This window comes from Eleutherodactylus coqui, chromosome 5 (assembly GCF_035609145.1).
Source record: "Eleutherodactylus coqui strain aEleCoq1 chromosome 5, aEleCoq1.hap1, whole genome shotgun sequence".
Classification (NCBI taxonomy): domain Eukaryota; kingdom Metazoa; phylum Chordata; class Amphibia; order Anura; family Eleutherodactylidae; genus Eleutherodactylus; species Eleutherodactylus coqui.
The window spans coordinates 179,545,267-179,566,334 of record NC_089841.1 but is presented as its reverse complement, the minus strand read 5'-3'; the positions used below and the strand labels follow the sequence as shown (position 1 = coordinate 179,566,334).

General features: G+C 45.1%; 1 protein-coding gene across 2 annotated transcripts in view; it reads right to left on the bottom strand.

Moving 5' to 3' along the window:
• The window catches only part of ACACB (acetyl-CoA carboxylase beta), a 115,696-nt gene that overhangs the window by 39,531 nt on the left and 55,097 nt on the right, over positions 1-21,068 (bottom strand). For both annotated transcript variants that reach the window (XM_066603861.1, XM_066603862.1), the window contains exons 17-25: positions 20,045-20,190; positions 17,813-17,963; positions 17,475-17,609; positions 14,726-14,872; positions 14,406-14,594; positions 14,149-14,249; positions 13,298-13,386; positions 3,127-3,251; positions 583-696 (exon numbers count right to left, since the gene is read on the bottom strand). In XM_066603861.1, the coding sequence (XP_066459958.1) occupies positions 583-696; positions 3,127-3,251; positions 13,298-13,386; positions 14,149-14,249; positions 14,406-14,594; positions 14,726-14,872; positions 17,475-17,609; positions 17,813-17,963; positions 20,045-20,190 (1,197 nt within the window). The remainder of the gene's footprint in view (positions 1-582; positions 697-3,126; positions 3,252-13,297; positions 13,387-14,148; positions 14,250-14,405; positions 14,595-14,725; positions 14,873-17,474; positions 17,610-17,812; positions 17,964-20,044; positions 20,191-21,068) is intronic.

Below are 21,068 nucleotides of genomic sequence, written 5' to 3'. Positions count from 1 at the left end.
TGAATGGCTGTGATTGTTTTTTTTCGGGCGCTGCAGTTATTGGCTTAGCTTATTTTAGGGCTCAAACAGTAGGACTTCCCTACTCTAAAAGTTGCATTGCACGAAAACTGCATTTTGGTGTGATGCAACACAAAGGAAGCCTCCATTGAGAAACACGGGCTACAAAACAGCACAAATCGCGTCTGTATAGAGCATGCCGGGATTTATTTTTTCTCGCAATGTACCGTAGCAGCCTACAAAACATTGTTAATGTAAAGGAACCCATTGAAAAGCATGGGCTTCACATACATGCAATCTGTGGCACTGCTGCATCGCGAGAAAAATCGGCCGATTTTGTTGCAAGTCTGAAAGCGGCCTTAATGGCTAGAGAAAATACATTATGTTGTAGCGCGCTATTGAACCTCCTCAGGGTTCTTCCTCAGGCATAATGGAACAGATCTGAAGACGTATTTATATAAATACATATACACATGAGCACATGAAACCACACTAACTCTAAGCAGAGACATTAAAGAACATTTCTATGCCAAGGAGGGAACTAGAAAGTGTATCATCTAATGTACATATAAGCCAGACCCTTACCTGCCGAGCCCTCAATGCCACCTTCGAGTGCTCAGTTTTACTGAGTTGAGTCAATTCATTTAGAATAGTCATTAGTTCATCTGTAAGTGTTGGATCTCTGCCACAAAGCTGATCCTGTAATTTCAATAGAAACTATATTAGTAATCCCTCATTTGGTACTCCTATTTATTTGTTGTAGAGTTTTTGCAATAAAAGTTGCACTTCTTGTGTAACTGACTTGGAAATGTTAATGATAGAAACTACGGCAAATGTGTCCAGGTTTCTAGTCAACCAATTTGCTCTTGAATAACAGAAATAAAATGTTTGGTTATGTAATGGAATGAAATATTTTGTGAAATTACGAATACAAATAATATAGAAAATGGTTCTTATAAACGGACAGTAAAAACTGTAACCATTTAAACCACCTACTGATTACCCCATTTCTTCGCTGAAAAGCAAAAGGACAAGGACATTGAAGTTTTGGACAAAGAACTTGTTCTACTTCAAACGTCCGTCGCTCCAGCACACCTCTGGTCTCATCGTTAGAGACTCTGAGGTCCAAAACTTGTTGGTAGCACCAAAAAATGGAGCTATAGCCGTTTAAAGTGATTCTTCTACCTGTTCCCCTGTCTCAGGGGAGGGATAAGAGGGACTTTTATTCACGTTATCGAACCCCACCACCCCCTTTATCTATTGAAGGGTCCATCTACTCTCTTTGTCACATATTTCCTCTAAATAAGTAAATGAGCACTTACACATCTAATCACTCTTAGACCGCATTTCACTCAAATTAAAAAAATGTTGCGCATATGTGCCACCCATACGCAATCTAAGTGTGTATTTGCGGCGTTGATTACGCCACCATAGTGAACAATGGGCTTTCTCATGCGTAGTACACCACAAAATAGAGCAGGCTACGTTTTTTTTTGCACTTATGTATTATGTAATTCCTACAAACAAATGTGGGCGAAACTGCGTAAGGCAATGTATTGCATTGCCTGCAAATTAGTCCATCACATGCGTAATACGTAGTAGTCTTATGCTCTAATAATGGTTTTCTGATCATCTTGTTTCCCCTAAAACAAGAATAAAGAATAATCTAATAAGTGGTATACACATCAAAATGGTACAAAATGAGAACTACAAGTCATCCCACAAAGAACAAGCCCACATAGTTGGTGGAAAAATAAAAATGCTCTTGTCTTAGAATGCGGTGACAAACCATTTTTTTTTTTTGTTACGAAAGGGTCTATATATTGTGCACCTGTAGTACAACATTATCAAACCCATATAAACTTAGTGTTTTCATAACTGGAATAAACCACAAATTAAAGCTAACATTATGTTTATACCAGGAGGTGACTGCCAAAAATGTACATTTAAAAAATATAATAAAATGGCAAAATTGCTTGTTTTGCATTACTGCCAAGCAAAAATATTAATAAAAAGCATCCACTGCGGATTCCAACAAGAGTTATACCTTGTCCAGCAAAATACAAAAATAAAAGTTATGACAGTTGGAACACAAAATGGTAAACTATTCACTAGTTCTTAAGGTTATAATTAGTTAGGTCACAAAATGGATTTAAGACAACGAAGTTATGTACCAAATATATTTACATGAGACAAATTCTAAAATTACAATAAAAAAAAGCCATTTCCAGGATGTTTTTTCCAATTTAGAAAAGGTGACTGCTAAGGGGTTAACAGGTAATAATTAGAGATGAGCGAGCGTACTCGGCCACGCCCCTTTTTTGCCCGAGTACCGCGATTTTCGAGTACTTCCGTACTCGGGCGAAAAGATTCGGGGGGCGCCGGGGGTGAGTGGGGGGTTGCAGCGGGGAGTGGGGGAGGGGGGGGGGGGGGAGGGAGGGAGAAAGAGAGGGCTCCCCTCTGTTCCCCGCTGCTGCCCCCTGCGCCGCCACGCCTCCCCCCGCCCCCCAAATGTTTTCACCCGAGTACTGAAGTACTCGAAAATCGCAGCGCTCGATCGAGTAATTACTTGAAACGAGTACGTTCGCTCATCTCTAGTAATAATAAAAGGCTACCTGTACAGGTTCTGAATATACTGTTATTCTACAAACCAAAATTGGTAAAGACCAATACCCTTCACCCAAATATTCCCTAACTGAAATACCTTGTTGCTAAGGGCTTATTTACACGAATGTATCTGCGCTACGTATTACACGAGCAAAATTTGTGTGCACGATATGCAGTGAATAGAAGCCATTGATTCACAGGAGCGTATTTTGCACACAAAAAAAAATACACAGAGCATGCACGCACAACAAAAAACACATTAAAATACACAGATGCACGCAAAAACGCAACATCCATTGCACGAAAACGCACGCGTACATACACTTACGCCTATGTTAAACCGGCCTAAGACTGCAAGGAAAAGTCGTTTTTGAGATTCATGCAGCTGAAGAAGACTGCATCTTACAGCCATGACCCCTTGCGGTACAGCTCTGAGCAGCATAAAGTAATTAGGCTTAACCATCCTGCTGTAGAACCCCACATTACAGAATTCTCAGGTGCCTCAGCAAATGCAATACTCACAATCAGCATAGTAACAAGGACATTCTTCTTGGCCACCTGAGCATGTGAGAAGATACATTCCAACACTGGAGTCATATCTGGCTTGTACTGCTCCCGCAGGTTTATCACGCATTTGTCATAATGGGCTGGAGAAAAGACAAAGAGCGATAAACTTTGTAAGATTATCTGCTAAAAATTAAAAGGACCGTGGATGCTTCAGTAGATCAACATATAAGATCTCATATTCTTAAAACGTATTGTTACGGTTTTTCATTTAGATAAGCTGTAGATACAAATTTGCGCAGCTACATATCGGGTGTCCTTCCTGTGCAGCCATGCTAGTGTAAAACCAAGTGCTTTTACCTGTGCAAGTTCTGTGGCCAAAATTAAAAGCACGTAGTCAAGTCCTGGTAAAACCATTCGAGGCTTGCTGTGCTTTTTCTATCCACATGGAATAACCTTAGGGAGCTGAAAGCGGAAGTAAATTCGCGGCGCTTTGCCGCGTTCCTCTGTGAGAGCGGCCTTATACATTTTTGGACATAGATCATAAATTCTTGCAGTATTATGGGACATATATGTTAAACTGTGTGTCTATTTGTAAAAAGCAAATCAAAGGAAGACCATGGCAGACCTTAAACCAGCAGGGAGTGCCGAGAGATAGGAGCTCAAAAGGCTTTCAGAATGTAACTCGATGCAGTTTTCAGAAGCAGTTTAACCCCTTCATGGCCAAGCTTCGTGTTTTCATTTTTCTTTTTTCCTCCCCCCTTTTTAAAAAAATCAGGTCTCCTTTATTTATCCATCGACGTCGCTGTATGAGGGCTTGTTTTTTGCGGGACGAGTTGTATTTTTCAATGGTAATATTTAATGTACCATATAATGTACTGAACATAGTAAAAAAAAAAATTCTAAGTGGAGATAAATGCACACAATAGTTTTTTTATTTTTCCGCTGACAGTTTGCGCTGGTATAATTTTGTAATACATACAACTTTTTGATCGCTTTTTATTGCATTTTTTATTGGAGACAGTGTGACCAAAAAAGTGCATTTCTGTTTTTTTTTCTTACTTTTTCGCTTCGCGGGGGGCCGTACAGGGCCCCCGAACATCGTTCGGGGGATTTGAATGCTGTTGTCAGAATTGACAGCGGCATTTAAAAGGTTAACAGCTCCAATGAGCCACATGACTTATCAGAGCTGTTGCCGCCAGGTGCCGGCTGTAAGAAACAGCCGGCAGATGCGATGTATGACAGATCATCACCCCGCAATCTCCCTTTACATATGTCCTGCAGCTGCAGGCTGTCAAAAGGCATATCGGTGATCATTAAGGGTTTAAGGACGTTAGAATGCTGGATTATTACTAACATGTATAGAAATCATGTATTCTACCTTAAAAAAAGAAAACCACCAACTTGGAGAAAACAGGATTTTTGTTATCCACCATAAAATCTCTTTCTCGTCCGTATCATTGGGGGACCCAGCCAGACCATGGGATATAGCCACTGCCACTAGGAGGCGACACTAAGCAAAAGTGTTAGCTCCTCCCACCAGGCTATATCACCCCTGCAGGCACTCAGCTAATTAGTTTTTAGCTTAGTGTCTAGCAAGGAGGCAGACATATCAGGTCCAGGAGGACTTTATGGCGGGCATACGGGGAGTCGGGGCTTTTCCCTGGCTTTCCTGTACTCCCGGGGAGGGCGCAGGCAGATGGTGTCTCCAACACTCTGCGGCGCCCTACCCAGCGAAGAAAAGGTGGCACGACCCTGCCTATGTGCATTGGCGTCGTTGGCCCGCCAGCAATAGGGTTCCCCCCTCTGGAGCAGCGCCCCTCTCGGACGGCGAGCGCAGGGGGGAACACTGCTGGAGCGCAGATGGAGAGAAGGGAGCGTATCCGGGAGAAGCGAACGGAACTTCAAGCCTCCCTCCAAGTCTGCGGTCGGCTGCCAGGAACCCCTTCAGAGGACCCCAACCACCTTGGAAGGTCCTGGGGAAAGGAGTTCAGGTGCATTTACTCCTTCTCTTTACCTATCTCCCCCGCTCTCCTCTGCCTAATTCAGTGCATATGGGGTTATGCCCTCCCCCCCCCTCCCCCTCTCCCCTCTCTATCCAGAGACACTGCTGAAAAGGGGGGAGCTGGGTGCTTACCGGCCAAGGCTGGGAGGGGGTGGATGCTCGCCCACAGATATGTATGGTTGCGGGTGACCGCGGGTGACTGCTGCGGCCGCGGGCAGTGGATCACGGCTGTGGGACAAGGAGCAGGCTGCAGAGTGAGCTGCGGCGCCCCGGGGGGCGGGGCGCCGGCCACGGGGACGCATTAGTGTGGTGCACCTAGCACTTCCTGTGATGCGTTTGGACTTCCGGGGCAGGCCACGCCCACCCCAGCCGGGCGGGACTTTCAGGGAGGCGGCCAGCAAGGAAGATGGCCGCTCCCAGTAGCTCTTACAAGGAACTACTTACTAGTGAGCAGCTCCACTTCTTGCCATTGGCACTTACTGCGGCAGGTTTTTCTCTCCAAACCGCAAGCACTTCCTGGCAGTGCGGTTTGTTCTACAATCAGCAAGCTCCAGTCAGCGGCAGCAGCAGCAGCAGCACCAGTCAGCAGCAGCACCCATCGGTCAGCAGCGACAGTCGCCAGCAGCGACAGTCACCTGCGGCGACAGTCACCTGCGGCGACAGTCACCTGCGGCGACAGTCACCTGCGGCGACAGTCACCTGCGGCGACAGTCACCTGCGGCGGCAGCTTCCAGCGGCGGCAGCTTCCAGCGTCTTTACCACAGAGAAGGCCCCCAGGTCCCAGAAGCTCCAGCTGGGCCAAGACAACCGCAGGACGGGGTAAGCCCTGCCAAGGCAGCTCTCCCCTGTGTTTGCTACCCCCTGCGGGTACTCGCTCTCAGCAGTACACGGAGACACCCTACCCCTATTCCCACCACTCCCTTGCGGTTATCTGTAGGTGTGGATTGCTTCATGTCTGACCCTAGACCAGAGGGTTCCAGTCAGGCTATGGGGAGGGCGAAATACTATGTGTGCACGTTATGCAACGCTAAGTTCCCAAGCGGTCAGGCGGAGCTCCGCTGTGTAGCCTGTAACCCAGTGCAATCAGCTCCAGGGACCCCGGTGCCCCCCGCCGCCCCTGTAGAGCAGGTAACCGAGCCTGAATGGGCTAGATCACTGGCCGCAGCAGTGTCGGGACTAGCCAGATCGTCGGCTGCAATATTGCGCCGATTAGAATCCGATTCAGAGGTGTCTTCCCCGGAGCGTTTTCAGGGAGGGTCGCGCAAAAGGCGGAGATCCCGCAGCTCTGAAGGGGTTTCTCACAGGTCTTGTCGGTACAGAAGGTCGTCCAGATCTTCTAGGTCTCAACAATCTAGAGAGTCTTTTCATGCTCCTCTTGGTTCCAGGGAAGCATCCCGGACGTATCATAGGTCCAGGGAAGCTTCTAAGCGGTCTCTGCATACAGGGAGGCCGGTTAGATCGGATCCCTCACTGGCCTCATGCTCCTCAACTCTTCAAGCTGCAGACCAAGATCAGCCTCCGCACGGTTTTTCGGGGGGTAGTGGCGGTCTGGAGGAGGAGGAAGCATCTGCAGTGTCATCACTGTCAGACAAGAGATTGTTTTGCCCAAGACTCGCTCCAAGGCACCTAGGGGCGCAAGGACGGGAGTATCAGTTTGAGGGTCTTTCCCCACCCGCTATTTACAGGGTGGGGGGCAGGCTCTTGGGGTTCCAGAATGTATGGTTAGCCGGTGTGACCGACGCCTGGGTACAGGAGGTCGTCTCACGAGGGTGCGCCATCGAATTTGCAACATTTCCACGGGAGCATTTTATCAGATCCAGGATACCGAAGGACCCAGGAAAGGCAACACAGCTGCGCCAGGCAATAGAACAACTGTTGGCGCAGGGAGTAGTGGTGCCGGTGTGTCAGCACGGAAGGGGTTTTTATTCGAATCTCTTCATAGTTCCCAAGAAGGATGGCAGAGTCAGACCGGTCCTCGACTTACGAAGGCTAAATCATTACGTCAAAGCAAGACATTTCAGGATGGAGTCTCTCAAGTCGGTAATAGCATCTATGGAACGGGGGAGTTCCTGGCGTCAGTGGATATCAGGGATGCGTATCTGCATATTTCAATTCGCGACTCTCACCAGCAGTTTTTACGCTTCGAGGTCCAGGGGAGCCATTACCAATTTGTAGCGCTGCTATTCGGGCTCTCGACACCCCCTAGAGTCTTTACAAAGGTGCTGGCAGCGGTAATGGCACTACTCCATACAAGGGGGGTGATAGCCATCCCTTACCTGGACGACATACTGGTGAAGGCTCCAGACCAGGAAGGCAATCTAGAGAGCCTGAGAATCACACTTCAGACTTTGGAGGAATTCGGTTGGGTCATAAACCAAGAGAAATCCTGTCTAGTACCAACCCAACAGTTGGAATTTCTGGGGATGGTGTTCAACACCAAGAAGCACCAGATTCGCCTGCCACAAGCGAAAGCAGTAACACTGGTCAACAAAGTGCGCCCGCTATTTCGGGGGAGGCAAACGACCATCAGGTATTGCATGAGAGTACTGGGCATGATGGTAGCCTCCTTCGAGGCCGTACCATTCGCACAGTTTCATTCCAGGGAGTTCCAGCATTTCATTCTGGCACACTGGAACAGGTCGCAGTGGACGTTAGACCAGCGAATCTCCAGAACACCAAAGGTTCGCCTTGCTCTGAGATGGTGGACGAGTCTCCGGAGAATCCAAGGTGGTCGGTCACTGTTTCCAGGACAGTGGAGGATACTGACCACGGACGCCAGTTGTTACGGCTGGGGCGGAACTTTGGAGGGACACTCCACCCAGGGGAGGTGGTCACAGGACGAGGCAAGGCTACCGATAAACGTCCTGGAGCTGCAAGCCATACGGCGAGCACTGCAGTTTTTCCATCCACAGCTCAACAGAAAGGATGTGAAAGTCCAGACAGACAATGCCACGGCAGTGGCATACATCAACCGCCAGGGAGGCACAAGAAGTGCGAGAACAATGACAGAGGTATCCGGCATACTCAGCTGGGCGGAGAAACATCTACAGTCCATATCGGCAGTTCACATCCCGGGGGTAGAAAACTGGGTAGCGGATTTTCTCAGTCGAAAGACAGTGGACCCCGGCGAATAGCAGCTGCATCCGGAGGTCTTTCAAGCGATATGTCAGCGCTGGGGCACCCCGGACGTAGATATGATGGCTTCCAGACTAAATTACAGGGTTCTCCCTTTCGTGGCACGCTCAAGAGATCCTCAGGCGGTAGCAGTGGACGCCCTACTGGTCTCGTGGGCAGGGTTCAGACTACCATACGTGTTTCCTCCTCTTCCACTCATTCCGAGGATATTAAAGAAGATCAAGAGGGAAGGAGGACCGGCAATCCTGGTCGCTCCGGATTGGCCGAGGCGAGCATGGTATCCAGACATAATTGAAATGTTGGCCGACGCTCCGTGGCCACTCCCAGAACGGGAGGACCTACTATCACAAGGACCAATCTTCCACCCGAATCCAAAGTCATTTCGTTTGACGGCCTGGCCGTTGAGACCACGATATTGGGGGGAAAAAAAAGACGGGTATTTTCGGAAGCAGTTATCCGAATTATGGTCCAAGCCAGGAAGCCGACATCCTCGAGAATTTATTATCGCGTATGGAGACGTTTTTTTTTAGCTGGTGTGAAGACCGCCATATACATCTCATGCGTTTTCTCACTAGCAAACATTCCGGATAGCGGCCCACTCTACAAGGGGCAGTGGAGGCTTCCTGGGCGGTTCAGCATGGAGCCTCAGCATTACAGGTATGTAGGGCAGCCACTTTGGCGTCCCTGCATACATTTGCAAAATTCTATACGGTCCACACATATGTGTCAGCAGATGCTGCCCTGGGTAGAAGGGTTCTACAGGCGGCAGCCCCCTGACTACTGGGACCTTTTTTTCTGGGAATTCCCACCCTTTTATTTCCAGGACTGCTTTTGTACGTCCCATGGTCTGGCTGGGTCCCCCAATGATACGGACGAGAAACGAATATTTTTGGTATAACTTACCGTAAAATCTCTTTCTCGTCACGTTCATTGGGGGACACAGCACCCTCCCAAGGATTAATTTCTTTGTAGCAGGGCGGAGCCCTTTGGTCTCAGGTCACAGATGACGAGATATATATACAGAAGACTGGTATGTCTTTCCTTGGTTTACGTTAAAGTGTAAATAATTTTTTGTGTACTCCCACTGGCTGTTCCTACTGCTTGCATACAAACTAATTAACTGAGTGCCTGCAGGGGTGATATAGCCTGGTGGGAGGAGCTAACACTTTTGCTTAGTGTCGCCTCCTAGTGGCAGTGGCTATATCCCATGGTCTGGCTGTGTCCCCCAATGAACGTGACGAGAAAGAGATTTTACGGTAAGTTATACCAAAAATATTCGTTTCTTGTCACATTCATTGGGTAGCATAGAAACGTCCACCAGAGCTAACAAAGAACAACCAACCAGGTCGATGCTGTGTCCACCAATGAATGTGACGAGTAAGGGATTTTACAGAAAGTCCCGTTTTCTTGCCCATGACACTGGGGGACACAGGAGACCTTGGGATGTTCAAAAGCAGCCCCCAAGATGTGAGACAAAGAAAAAGGTGGTGTCGTCAGTCTGAGGTTTCCAGTGGGTAAGCAACTGGTCCACCGGTGGCTGTCAAGTAACACTTTCGGAAGGACATCATGATAGGAATGTTTTCCAGCTTTCACAATCTCTAAACAGGCAAAGAAGTTACTGATAATCAAGAAATCACATGCAAATGTAGTATGGTGGTATAAATAAAGGTGTTGTCCTTGTCCTTTGATATGTACGCCAAGCTGAAAACAGATATGGACAATCTAGCCAGCCGAAGGTACAGTCAAAGCCATGCTTGCCTAGGACAACTGATTTGTGTAGCTCCATAACAAACAAATAGGCCGGGTTTCTCAGTGCAAAAAGTTTTTCTTCGTTTATTATTTTCTTTTATCACATGGTGGGACACACAGATAAAACCACTAGATGCGTTTCGCCCGAAAAACGGCCCTTCTCACAGATTAACAGAGGTTTTATCTGTGTGTCCCACCATGTGATAAAAGAAAATAATAAAGGAAGAAAAACTTTTTGCACTGAGAAACCCGACTTATTCGTTTGTTATGGAGAAATTTCCTCGCTGCTGGGACTTGCAGCTCACCAGAGTTACCTGTGCACTTCCAAAGAGGCAGTGGATTTAAAGCCCATTGAAAGAGGCGAGCTTACAATCTCTCTTTTTATTGCACCGATTTGTGTAAAAGCTGGGGGATACATACTCAATCCAAAAAGGGCTAAAGAACAGGCTAGAAAGGTAAAAGACAAAAGCACTGTGCGTTCTCCAGTTTGTGATTGACCAAAAAGGCAAACTACGAGCATGGGTGAATCAGCGGTGAAAAAGAGATTCCATCTTGACCTTCTCCACAATAGCTGGAGCCACACACTGGACTGCTTTGTTCTTTACAGATGATGCTAGCCATCCGGCTAGATATAGTAGGGCAGGAGAGCTGTAACTTAGAACTAAGTATGCCACAGTACGTCGAATGCCACTGACCTGGCTGAAGCAATGTGTTTTTTTTTCATTATTATTATGCGTGTGCCCAGTTGGCTAGGTAAGCCAACTAAGCCAAGTAGAGAACGAACTACATAAACTGGTGTCTGAAGACAGAGGGGTACCGAAAGAGAGTAGATGATGATCCCAAGGCAGGATTCTCATGGGATCTCTCCCGGAACAATAGAGGGGAATGGCCGGGATCTCTTTAGAGGGACAATAGTCCCCTTGGAGGGTAAATTGCAGCAGGGTTGAATAAGGTTCAGGATGTTCCTAGTGTATATTCTATTGGGACATCTCCTAGAAGAGGAGTGTGAGATATTGGGAGAAGGATGGGGTTGTCTGAGTCTTAGATACCCACAGCTCATATATCGCATGGAATTTTTAGTTTATATTTTTAAGGGGTGGACTCCGAGGGGAGTGAGTATATAACAAGTGTGCCCTATCTGAAAGAAACCAGCACTGAACTTTACATCAGGGTGTCTCATTGCATTATGCATCCCTGACTGATGTTACCAAGATTCCTTAGAATCTAGTGTAGAGTGATATGCAATTTATGGGGAAAAGAAAGGATATATGATCAGTGCTAGTGCTGAGCAGTTACAACATTAGAAACACAGCCTGAAAGGGGAGAGTAATCTGCCATACATAACTGGGAATGAGAAGGCGGATACTTGAAGAGTTACTGGTACTGTGATTAACCGTAACGTAAAGATTCCATCATGGGAGAGGTAGAGGCAACTGTATGGGGGATGTGACAGAGCGAGTCGTCAGAGTCTAGTAGGCTTATGCTAACCTGCTCTATGGAGGGAGGAAATGAGCTGTCTGGTAGCGGTCATGACAGTGTGGTTAGGTAATAACAATGGCTGCTGCTTATTCTAACTACATAGCCATGTGAGATGTTCGGGGACTAGCAGTGATTACTCTCCTCCCAAGGCAGAGCTGTCAGGTCAAGGTTTGACAATACTACGTAGTAATGGGAGATGCAGAATATTAGCATTGACATCCATACTTGGATGGATGAGGATGAAGCGGTGGACAAGCTTTCCAATACTGAGCAGGCATGACTGATGCTGGGGATTCGTGGTGCTAACATTACTTCGCCTATCAAAGGGGGTCATGTGCGCCTATGGAAAATTCATAGTGGTGTCCCATGGTCTACTTGCTAAGAGCTTAGCTCCACAAAAGTATTGCAGATGACAAAGGGAACGTCAGAAACCGCAAGTAACATGCCCACTCAAAATAAAAACCTAGTAGGAACTGAGCGAGGTGAACTAAGGCAGGAGGTACGTTGTCAGGCATTTTTGGAAATCAGTGCATGCTGGAGGAGAAATTATCAACTTTGTCTGAGTTAATTAGACCCGACTTGAAGCCTGAACTGCTCTAACCTAATATGGATAAATAAAAAAGAAGGCATTAGGTGTCAGGGAGAGTGCTTACCTGGAGGTGTATGGCACTTAGAGAAATGCAGAGGTGCTGAATGCTGCCAAGTGTACTAAAGGGCTGCGAGCTGTGGGACTGCAGGCTTGAGGACCCAGCAAGTTGAGGATTGGCTAGCTTGCTATTGTTCACAGGAAGTAGAATGGGCCAGAGGAGTAGGAGCCACTGAAGCATGATACTTCAACCAGAAGCTTTCCCTATAGTCAGAAGAGGTGTGCTGGGAAGGAAGAAGCAGAGGACCCTTCCCTGAGCGTATGCATCGGAAGTCCTGCCTCTGAGACTTGCAGCCTGTACAGGCCTGAAGCCGGGTCTAAAGTTACCAATAAGGTTGCTGCAATAATTCTAGCATCAGAGAGGCCATTGAGACACTCGCATGAGCATGCATTACAGGCCCTTTGCAAAGGCGTTCACCGATCACCGGTGAGGGTGGAAGGAAGGAAAGAAGAAAGACTCCCATGGTGGGGCTCGAGCAGGTCAAATAGAGTGGGAGGACAGGTATCGGGAAGGAGAGGGTGAGGGGTGTCCTAAAATATATATTAGTATTCGTGGATAGAAGATGATGTTGATGGTGGAGGGAAGAGACATATGGCAACATACTTGACTAATTCTGTTTACTCAACTCATCTTCATTCTCTTTGGCTCCCCGGAAGTACCAGCAGGGTTACCCCTACAGTATTTTACACCCCATAGGGAGAGTACGCTGGGATGGGTGTAGCACTTAGGAACAGCGGGTGACCCCATTGTTGGCGGTAAGCAGAGTGGCTAATTGCCTTCTTGGAAGAGAGAGTAACAGTGCGACTAGTGCAGCACAGTTCGCCCTCCAAACTTGGTTATAATCAGGGAAGTTAGCTTATCCCAGATTCCCACCTAGAAAGGAAAAATAAAACTAAACTAATAAAAGCTGAGAAGACCTGAAAACGTTGATAGGTCTGCCTCCTATGGACACTAAGCTAAAGCAGATTTAGTTCAGTGCTTGTAGGAGGGGTATAGCTGGTAGGAGGGACACTTTCTTTACTTACTGCCTGGCTCCTAGTGGCAGGATCTATACCCCCCAAAGGTCTTCTGTGCCCCTCAATGACATAGAAATTTATATTATTTCTTAACCTGTTCATATGAAGTATATATTATTTTCACACGGAGCCAATAAGGATGAAAATGCAACGCTCACCATATTGGAATTGGGTTTCAACCTGTAGGTATCTTCTTAATAAATCAAGTACTACTGACTTCATATAACCACGAATTCCACTACGGTACCTATTTATAAGGAAAAAAAGGTTTATAGTAAGGCTATGCTACACCTAATAGTCTAATATGGTAAATGAAAGTTGTTTTATTAAAAAAAGGAGCCTGAATAAAGAACAAACTAACATTTTTTGAACATTTTATATTAAAAGGGGTATTCCCATAAAACTTTTATGCATATCTATAGGATATGCCACAAGAGTCTGCTAGATACTGGTCTCATCTCTGGGACTTGCATCAATCTGGATATCTGCCTTCTTCCGACCCGACAGTATGCAGTGGCCAGGAGTGAGTTAAGGAAACAACCGAGCTGACTGTCTTACGCAGTTTTCATAACGCCCATAAAAAGTAATGGCAGATGAGAAAACAGAATAGCACAGTAAACTACGTGCTTAACATGTCAGGCTTCACGGTTTCTGTCACTCATTCACTTCTATAGAAATTAAGTAAACAGTGTAGTGCAGCCCGCCTGGCTGTTACCGAACTTCCAGCCAAGCCACACAATAATAGTATTGCCATCAACACTATGATGGGCTGAGAAGGAAATACACACTTAAGGCCATGTGTTTTATACTACTGGTATAGGATGAGCTTAATCCAATAGGCTCTGGCAGTTGCTTAGCAGTTAGGAATTCACGTTTTTGAGAATATTTGTTGGCCATCGTGATAAAAAGAACCTATATATTTACAAAACTGTGCTACACAATGCATGGGCCTGGTTAGCCATTTAGCAATGCCTCACTTGGTAAATTCCAGAAGTCATAATACTTTTACCTTTGCACAAGCTGCACAATACTTTGAGTGTTCATAAAAAACACCTCCCTGTCTGCTTTCCTCTGCAGAGTGGCAGCATAGCTATCCAGGATATTGGCAATCTGAAAAGACAGCAGGTAATATCCCATTAAACAGTTAAAAGAACATAAATATTAAAGTTTAAGTCATCATTCGCTTTATCACACATCACAATCATATGACTTTTTTGTTTGCAATTGCCCAGCAGATCACACAAGTAAATACGAGCCCATCCATACCTGTTGGCTAGGGAACTGGCACAAGACAGAGGTGATGTTGCTGGCGTACTGAGCCATGACTTTACGTATAGCTTTCTCTACAGTGGGTGGAATCCTTGTGGATACACTTGTCATAATCTCCTGCAGCTCTAGTAGAGGAAGGGAAGGATCCCGCAGCGTCTTCATCAACTTATGCACCCATTCTTTTATCTTAAATGAAAGCGTTCAGGGATACATTAAAGGCGTAATAAGCAGGACAATCAATTTTATAATATTATCCTTCATCAAACTGCATTTGTATTTGAGATGTAGGCCTCATTAAAGTAAATTCATAAACTAACCTTAGTAGTGAAGTATGGCTCCGGCAAACAGTATCCATTCATCACATTGTTCAGATTCTCAAGCACATTGTGGAATACCTGATGTAGCTTCTCGCCAATGATAGGCAGGGTCTGCTGAGGGAGGAGGCTTCCAGTGTATAGTTCTGCCTAAATGTCAAAACAGAATGAGAATAAAAGAACCCCATCGAAAAAAAAACTCTGGAAAAAAAGGACTTCGTGCTATTTGTATCAACACAAAGTTACGTGTTCAAAAATAACTTTACAAAAAACTCTGAAGTAATGGACAGGTAACAGGTAAAGGGTCACTAAGTTATCAAACAACTTATATGATAGTCAATTTGATAACTAGCGATTAACCTAAAATATTTTTTGCAGCACAAAAAAAAAAAAACATTAAGTTTTTTGTACTTATTGTAAATCTATTTCTTGTCACATTCATTGGGAGACATAGCACCCACTCAAAGCTAGTCCTTCTGTATCACTGGTCTCTACTTTCCACTTTACAGTATTCCCTCAGAATTTACACATGGTGTCATGGTTTTTGAATAGTTCTGTTCCAGGCCGTTTTAGGTTTTTGCTCTGCTTTTCCTACTGCTTGCATACAAAATGAGCAGTTTGGGGAATGTACAAGGGTTATAGCTTGTAGGAAGAGCTAATACTTTTTTTTGCTTAGGGTCTGCCTCCTAATAGCAGCAGGTATACCCAAGCTCTTTTCCGTATCCTCCAATGACTATGACAAGAAAGTCTTTACAGTACGTACAAAAATCTTATTTCTCATCCATATCATTGGGGGACACAGCAAAGAACTTGGGATGTTCCAGAGCAGTCCCTACCGGTTGGGACGCTTGGATCCATCATTGAGGAAAGTTTACATGACTGTTCCTCATCGAGATTGGAGTCCACATCGGAAATATTGCCCTCTGAACGGCCATCATTCTTGAAGGAGCTATCTGAATGAATTTCTAGGGGAAGCAGAGAAGAGGATGATGCCAGGGACTCAGAGGACAGCCTAGATCTGAACGACCAACAAGCTTGCAGGGTCTACCATGCATTAAATCAACAGAGGAGGAATTCTCACAGTCCAACATGTCAATGGAGAACCGGCAGAACGTTTCTGCCTAACGCGTCTGGGATAGAATTCAATACTTTGGTAAGGTCCAAAACCGCATGTGACAGAAAACGTGGCTTGGTTGGTGGCAAGAACTACAGGAGGTTCTGCTTTTGCCTTTCTATCTCAGTTTCAGATAGCTGGTGCACATCAGCACAGAATGCCCGGGAAGCCGGTGGCAGAAGCGGAACCAAGATGCATCCAGTAAAATCCAAGCAATATGGTGCAGAAGGCTGTAACTGGAAGGTGGGGGTTGATGCTCACACTTTTCCGCGGAAGTGATGTGAAGTTGGCCACCGGAAGGCCCGTCCCTGGAGGATGCAGCTAGGTCTCAAGCCAGGAGCTAGCTCTTCAAAGTGGCAAGGAAAAAAACGTAAGTTCCTGTGTTTCTGAAGCATGCCACAATCGGACACAAGGGAAGACCAGAATACGCTGACTGGCCCTCCAGAAGGTCACGGAATGGAGCTGGTGGCTGGATTTAAGTCCCTCCACTTCCTGTCGTCCCTAGGTATGAGAGCCCCTCCAAAAGAGGAAAGGAGTCCAATGCTGCTGACTTAGGAGACATGGGAAGACATCTTGGGGACCTGCATGTTGTGTGAAGGCTGTCCATACGGCCTGCGCTGGATTCAGCCCCGAAATGTGGCTCACTGAAAGGGAAGGGAATGAGAGGGGCACATAATCACTCTAAGAATATACTCACTCATTCGATGGGAGGTGGTCCCTCTGGGCTCCCAAGGTCCAGCAGTGCCCCTTCCCTCCCCCCCCCCCCCCCCTCTACTGTTTCTCCTGTCCTTGGTGAGGAAGTGAGCACCCTGAACTGGAAGCCTGACATAAATAGAGGAAGAGAGGGAGGGAATACTGTCGCTGGTGGGTCACAGATTAGTTAGGGCCCATATCCGTGCCTCCTTTTCTTCTCAAACCAAGGAAGAAAACCTTTCTGTTTATTTCCCCCTCCTCCGGGGGTACAAGTTGATCTAATGCCAATCCTGTATTCCCAAGGAAAAAGGAGTAAGAAGAAAAGTAAACTAACATAAAAAAGCAAGACCTGCAATGTAAATGGTCTGCCTCCTACAGACACCAAGCTAAAACTAATAAGCTTCATGTCTGCAAGAAGAGTATAGCTGCTTACTATCCGCCTCCTAGTGGCAGCAACTATACCCAAGGTCTTTGCTATGTCCACCAATCACAGACAAGAAATCCCTAATGTGCTGGCTACAAGGGATAGAAGGAGGAGACTCACACAGACACTATCGGCAAACTACTTTTTACTCCATTTGTTTTAGCTACAAAAATCACTTCTCCATTGCTCACTCTTGCTGTATACTAAAACTACACCTTGATTTTTTGTGTGCGTTACAGACATTTAGAGACAGAATCTGTAGTTCTCTGTGCACAGTCTATAGAACACAGCACACACACTGCATACAGCAGGCTCCTCCCACTAGTCCCAATAGGATTGAGAAGCAGATGTACATGCTACAAAGGGGAAAAATACTGGTTACACGTCATATAATGGCTAAATGTAGTGCTATTCCTCATGAGCACATACGACAGGTTATTCTGAAAAGTCATCGGATACGTTAGGTACAATGTAATATATCCATACATGCAAAGAAACATATCAAAGTACTTATTACTTACTTCGTGGACTTTTGATGGATCATCCAAATCAATACGGGCCATGACACATCCAGATTCTAGAACAACTCCAGGACGCTTCACGTAGTGAATGTGCCCAGCCTCCTGTACTATTAATGTCATGACCATCTTCATTACCTGCAAAAATTCCATTGATACATTCAGCCACACAAACATTTACAGTACATGAATGGAGCACAAAAACAAGGTCGCCTTGCATATTTCCATATATTTGGTTTGCCACCTACATCATCTGCTGGATATAATCACTGGCTATTTCTATATCCTTGGTCAAATAAAAACAAACTCAGTAAAAAAAGGAATGTCTTGTAGAAAAATACCTCTATCTCTGCAAAGCAGTCTCCTGCATTGACATGTGATGCGTCCTCTACCATATACTGAAGCAATTTGCCAGTAGAGGGGGATCTCAGCACAGTGGGGTCTTTTTCCTTTTCAAAAACACAGGTTTTGTTACCAATTGTGACGCGGTAGCTGCAAAAGAACAGCAAATTGACAAACATTTGTTCATGAGAACAAAACTGAACTCCTAAATCACACACTGATCCGTGAACGTATAGAACATTTTCACAGCAATATTTAATGCAGATTTTATCCGTTTTACACTGTTTTTATATCATTGTAATCTACATAAAAAGTTGAATAATTAAGTGAGCTTATCCTAAGACATATTCTTATCAGTTTAGTGATATTCCTAGAATACAGCACCACAGGTGGGCCATGTTCACGATTTTATCAGAATTTAGGTGAAGATTCCACATCCAAGTCCTGACAGAATCTGCCAATATTCTGCGGGTAATGCATGTGAATGGAGCATTTTATACCCTTATTCACGTGTTCTGCAAAAATAAAATCTGTGCAGAATAATAAAACATGCCGCTGGACCAGAGGCGTAACTTGAAGCTTCTGGGCCCTGATGCAAAATCTGTAACAGGGCCCCCAACTATAATGCTTTATTCATAGTACTGGGCTCCCAATATGGAGAAGAGAGGCCTTAGGGGCTCCCTAAGGCTCTGGGCCCAGGTGCAACCGCATACCCTGCACCCCCTATAGTTACACCCTTGCCAATTTCCATCCAAACAGCAAGTTGCAACTGTGGATTTCTACTGCAGACTTTCTAGAAAAGCCATGTCAGATTTTCCTATGGCAAATCCAAATGGTGTGAACATGGCCTAAACCTTTCTCACATCAAATGGTTACAAAGTTTGGTGCAAATGACACACTTTCAAAGATGCACAACAATGTAGACTTTGAGCCTGCGAGAAATTATGGGAGATGTTCAACAGAAGACAGACTAGTGGTGGATATGTACTCTACGTCCCTAGCAGCAGCATGGAGTGTGGGGAAGAAAGAAGAACTGAGACAGCTTCTTATATGGAGTGTGTGAGCTGTGCTGTACAGCTGATACCCCGTTCCCCTGAAAATAAGCCATAGCATGATTTTTCAAGATTTTTGAGGATGCTTGAAATATAATTCCTACTCCAAAAATACACCCAAGTTACAGTTAAAAAAAAGTCAATTTAAATAGTGTCCAGGCAGCTATACAAGTAAAAGCTTTTGGAGCAAAAATTAATATAAGACATTGTCTTATTTTCAGGGAAACAGGGTAGTTACCTCTAGCACCGCAGGATTGGGGATAACTCTGATACTGGCTATTATACTCCTTAAATGACACGATCAATAGCAATTGTGCTATTTAAGGCCCAGTTTAGATGGAATGATTACCGTGCAGACAAGAGAAACTAAATGCTAATTGTTCAGTTTAAACGCGGTCAAACAACTGAAAGAGCGAACAAGAATCCTGAGGTTTAAGCCTCTATCTTTTCACATTGGTCGCAAGAAGAAAAAAAGACGACCAAAAAAAAACCCAGAATATATTACTGGTATCACCATACATATGGTCCAAACTATTAAAACACTGCATTATTTAACTCATACATTGAATATCATAAAAAATATACGTTAACATTGATGTTTTTATTTGTCATTTTGCCCTTCAAAAAATGAAGTAAAAATAATTTTTAAGTTGTATGTACCCAAAAATAACAGTACTACGGCTTGCTCTGCTCAAAACAAGGCCTCACACAGCCCCATAGATGGAAAAATAAAAAATGATGAGCCTCAGAATATGGTAAAACAAAATACATTTTTCAAGGCTATTTTGTGAAACTAGTAACACATAACAGACTTTATAAACCTGGCATTAACTGTTAGCTGTAATCATACTGACCCACAGAATACAGTTAACATGATTATTTTGACCACACCATAATCACCATAAAAAAGGAACCCAAAATACAAATGATGGAATTGCATATTTTTTTTCAAACCTCCTTTCCACAAAAAACATTTTAAAAGTTTATCAGTGCCTTATAAGAAGGTACATTAAGTGGTACCATTCTTTTTAAAAAAAAAAAAAACTTGTCCAAAAACAAAGAAATATGCCCCTTGGGACAAGAGTATGAAAAAGCAACAATAATAAAATGAAAACTGGCTGTGGTGCCAAGGGGTTAAGGCAAATTGCAGCAAAAGCAAAGTGACAGACACAAACTTACCGATCTACCTCTTCTTTCATATAGGTGGTGTAGCTATTCCCATCATAAGACAGCAGCAAACCACCATCACTCAAACGATGTACGTCTATCTCTATGTTCGAGTTATTCATGATGATCACATAGGTAGTAAGAGACTGTCGGGCAACCTGCATTAGAGCGACACATTGATGAACGTACAATATAAATAAAGGACTCTGCATTCAACAATAACTGTTTCTATGGTTTTTCCATGCTACATTAAAAAAAATTAAGACAAAATTTAGGTTCCATTTAACAATAATCCCACAGGCCTTAATCCTAATCACTACTGCCTCAGGCTCCGATCATACTGCATTGCAAAAAAGATTTTTTTTTTTATACCTGCAGGACGAGAAGCCCGCGAGCCCCCGGCAGGACTTTAAATTTGAAAGCACTGCACGAGCACTAACGACTAGAGATGAGCGAGCATACTCGCTAAGGGCAATTGCTCGAGCGAGCATTGCCCTTAGAGAGTACCTGCCCGCTCGAGAGAAAATGTTCGGCTGCCGGCGCGGGTGACAGGTGAGTTGCGGCAGTGAGCAGGGGGAGCGGGTGGTGGAGAGAGGGGGAGAGAGAGATCTCCCCTCCGTTCCTCCCCGCTCTCCCCCGCCGCTCCCTGCCCGCCTCCAGCAGCCGAACCTTTTCTCTCGAGCGGGCAGGTACTCGCTAAGGGGAATACTCGCTCGAGCAATTGCCCTTAGCGAGTATGCTCACTCATCACTGCTAACGACCTTAGCAGGGACGTCAGCACTCGTGCAGTCGTTGAAAAACTTTCGGCCGGTGTAAAAGGGGCTTTAGTGATATACAATTAGTGTTCTAGCTAAAGTTTGTACTTTGTTGGAGCAATAACGTGTGCCATGGAGGCCAGTGATTGGCTTCAGTGGACATATGAGTGTACGGACTTGTCTTTGCTGCAGCAAACATAAACAAAGACTGCCGGGAACCACTGAAGATTCTATATAAATCAAATCGTAGCATTCAAAGAAAATCAAAAAACAAAACAAAG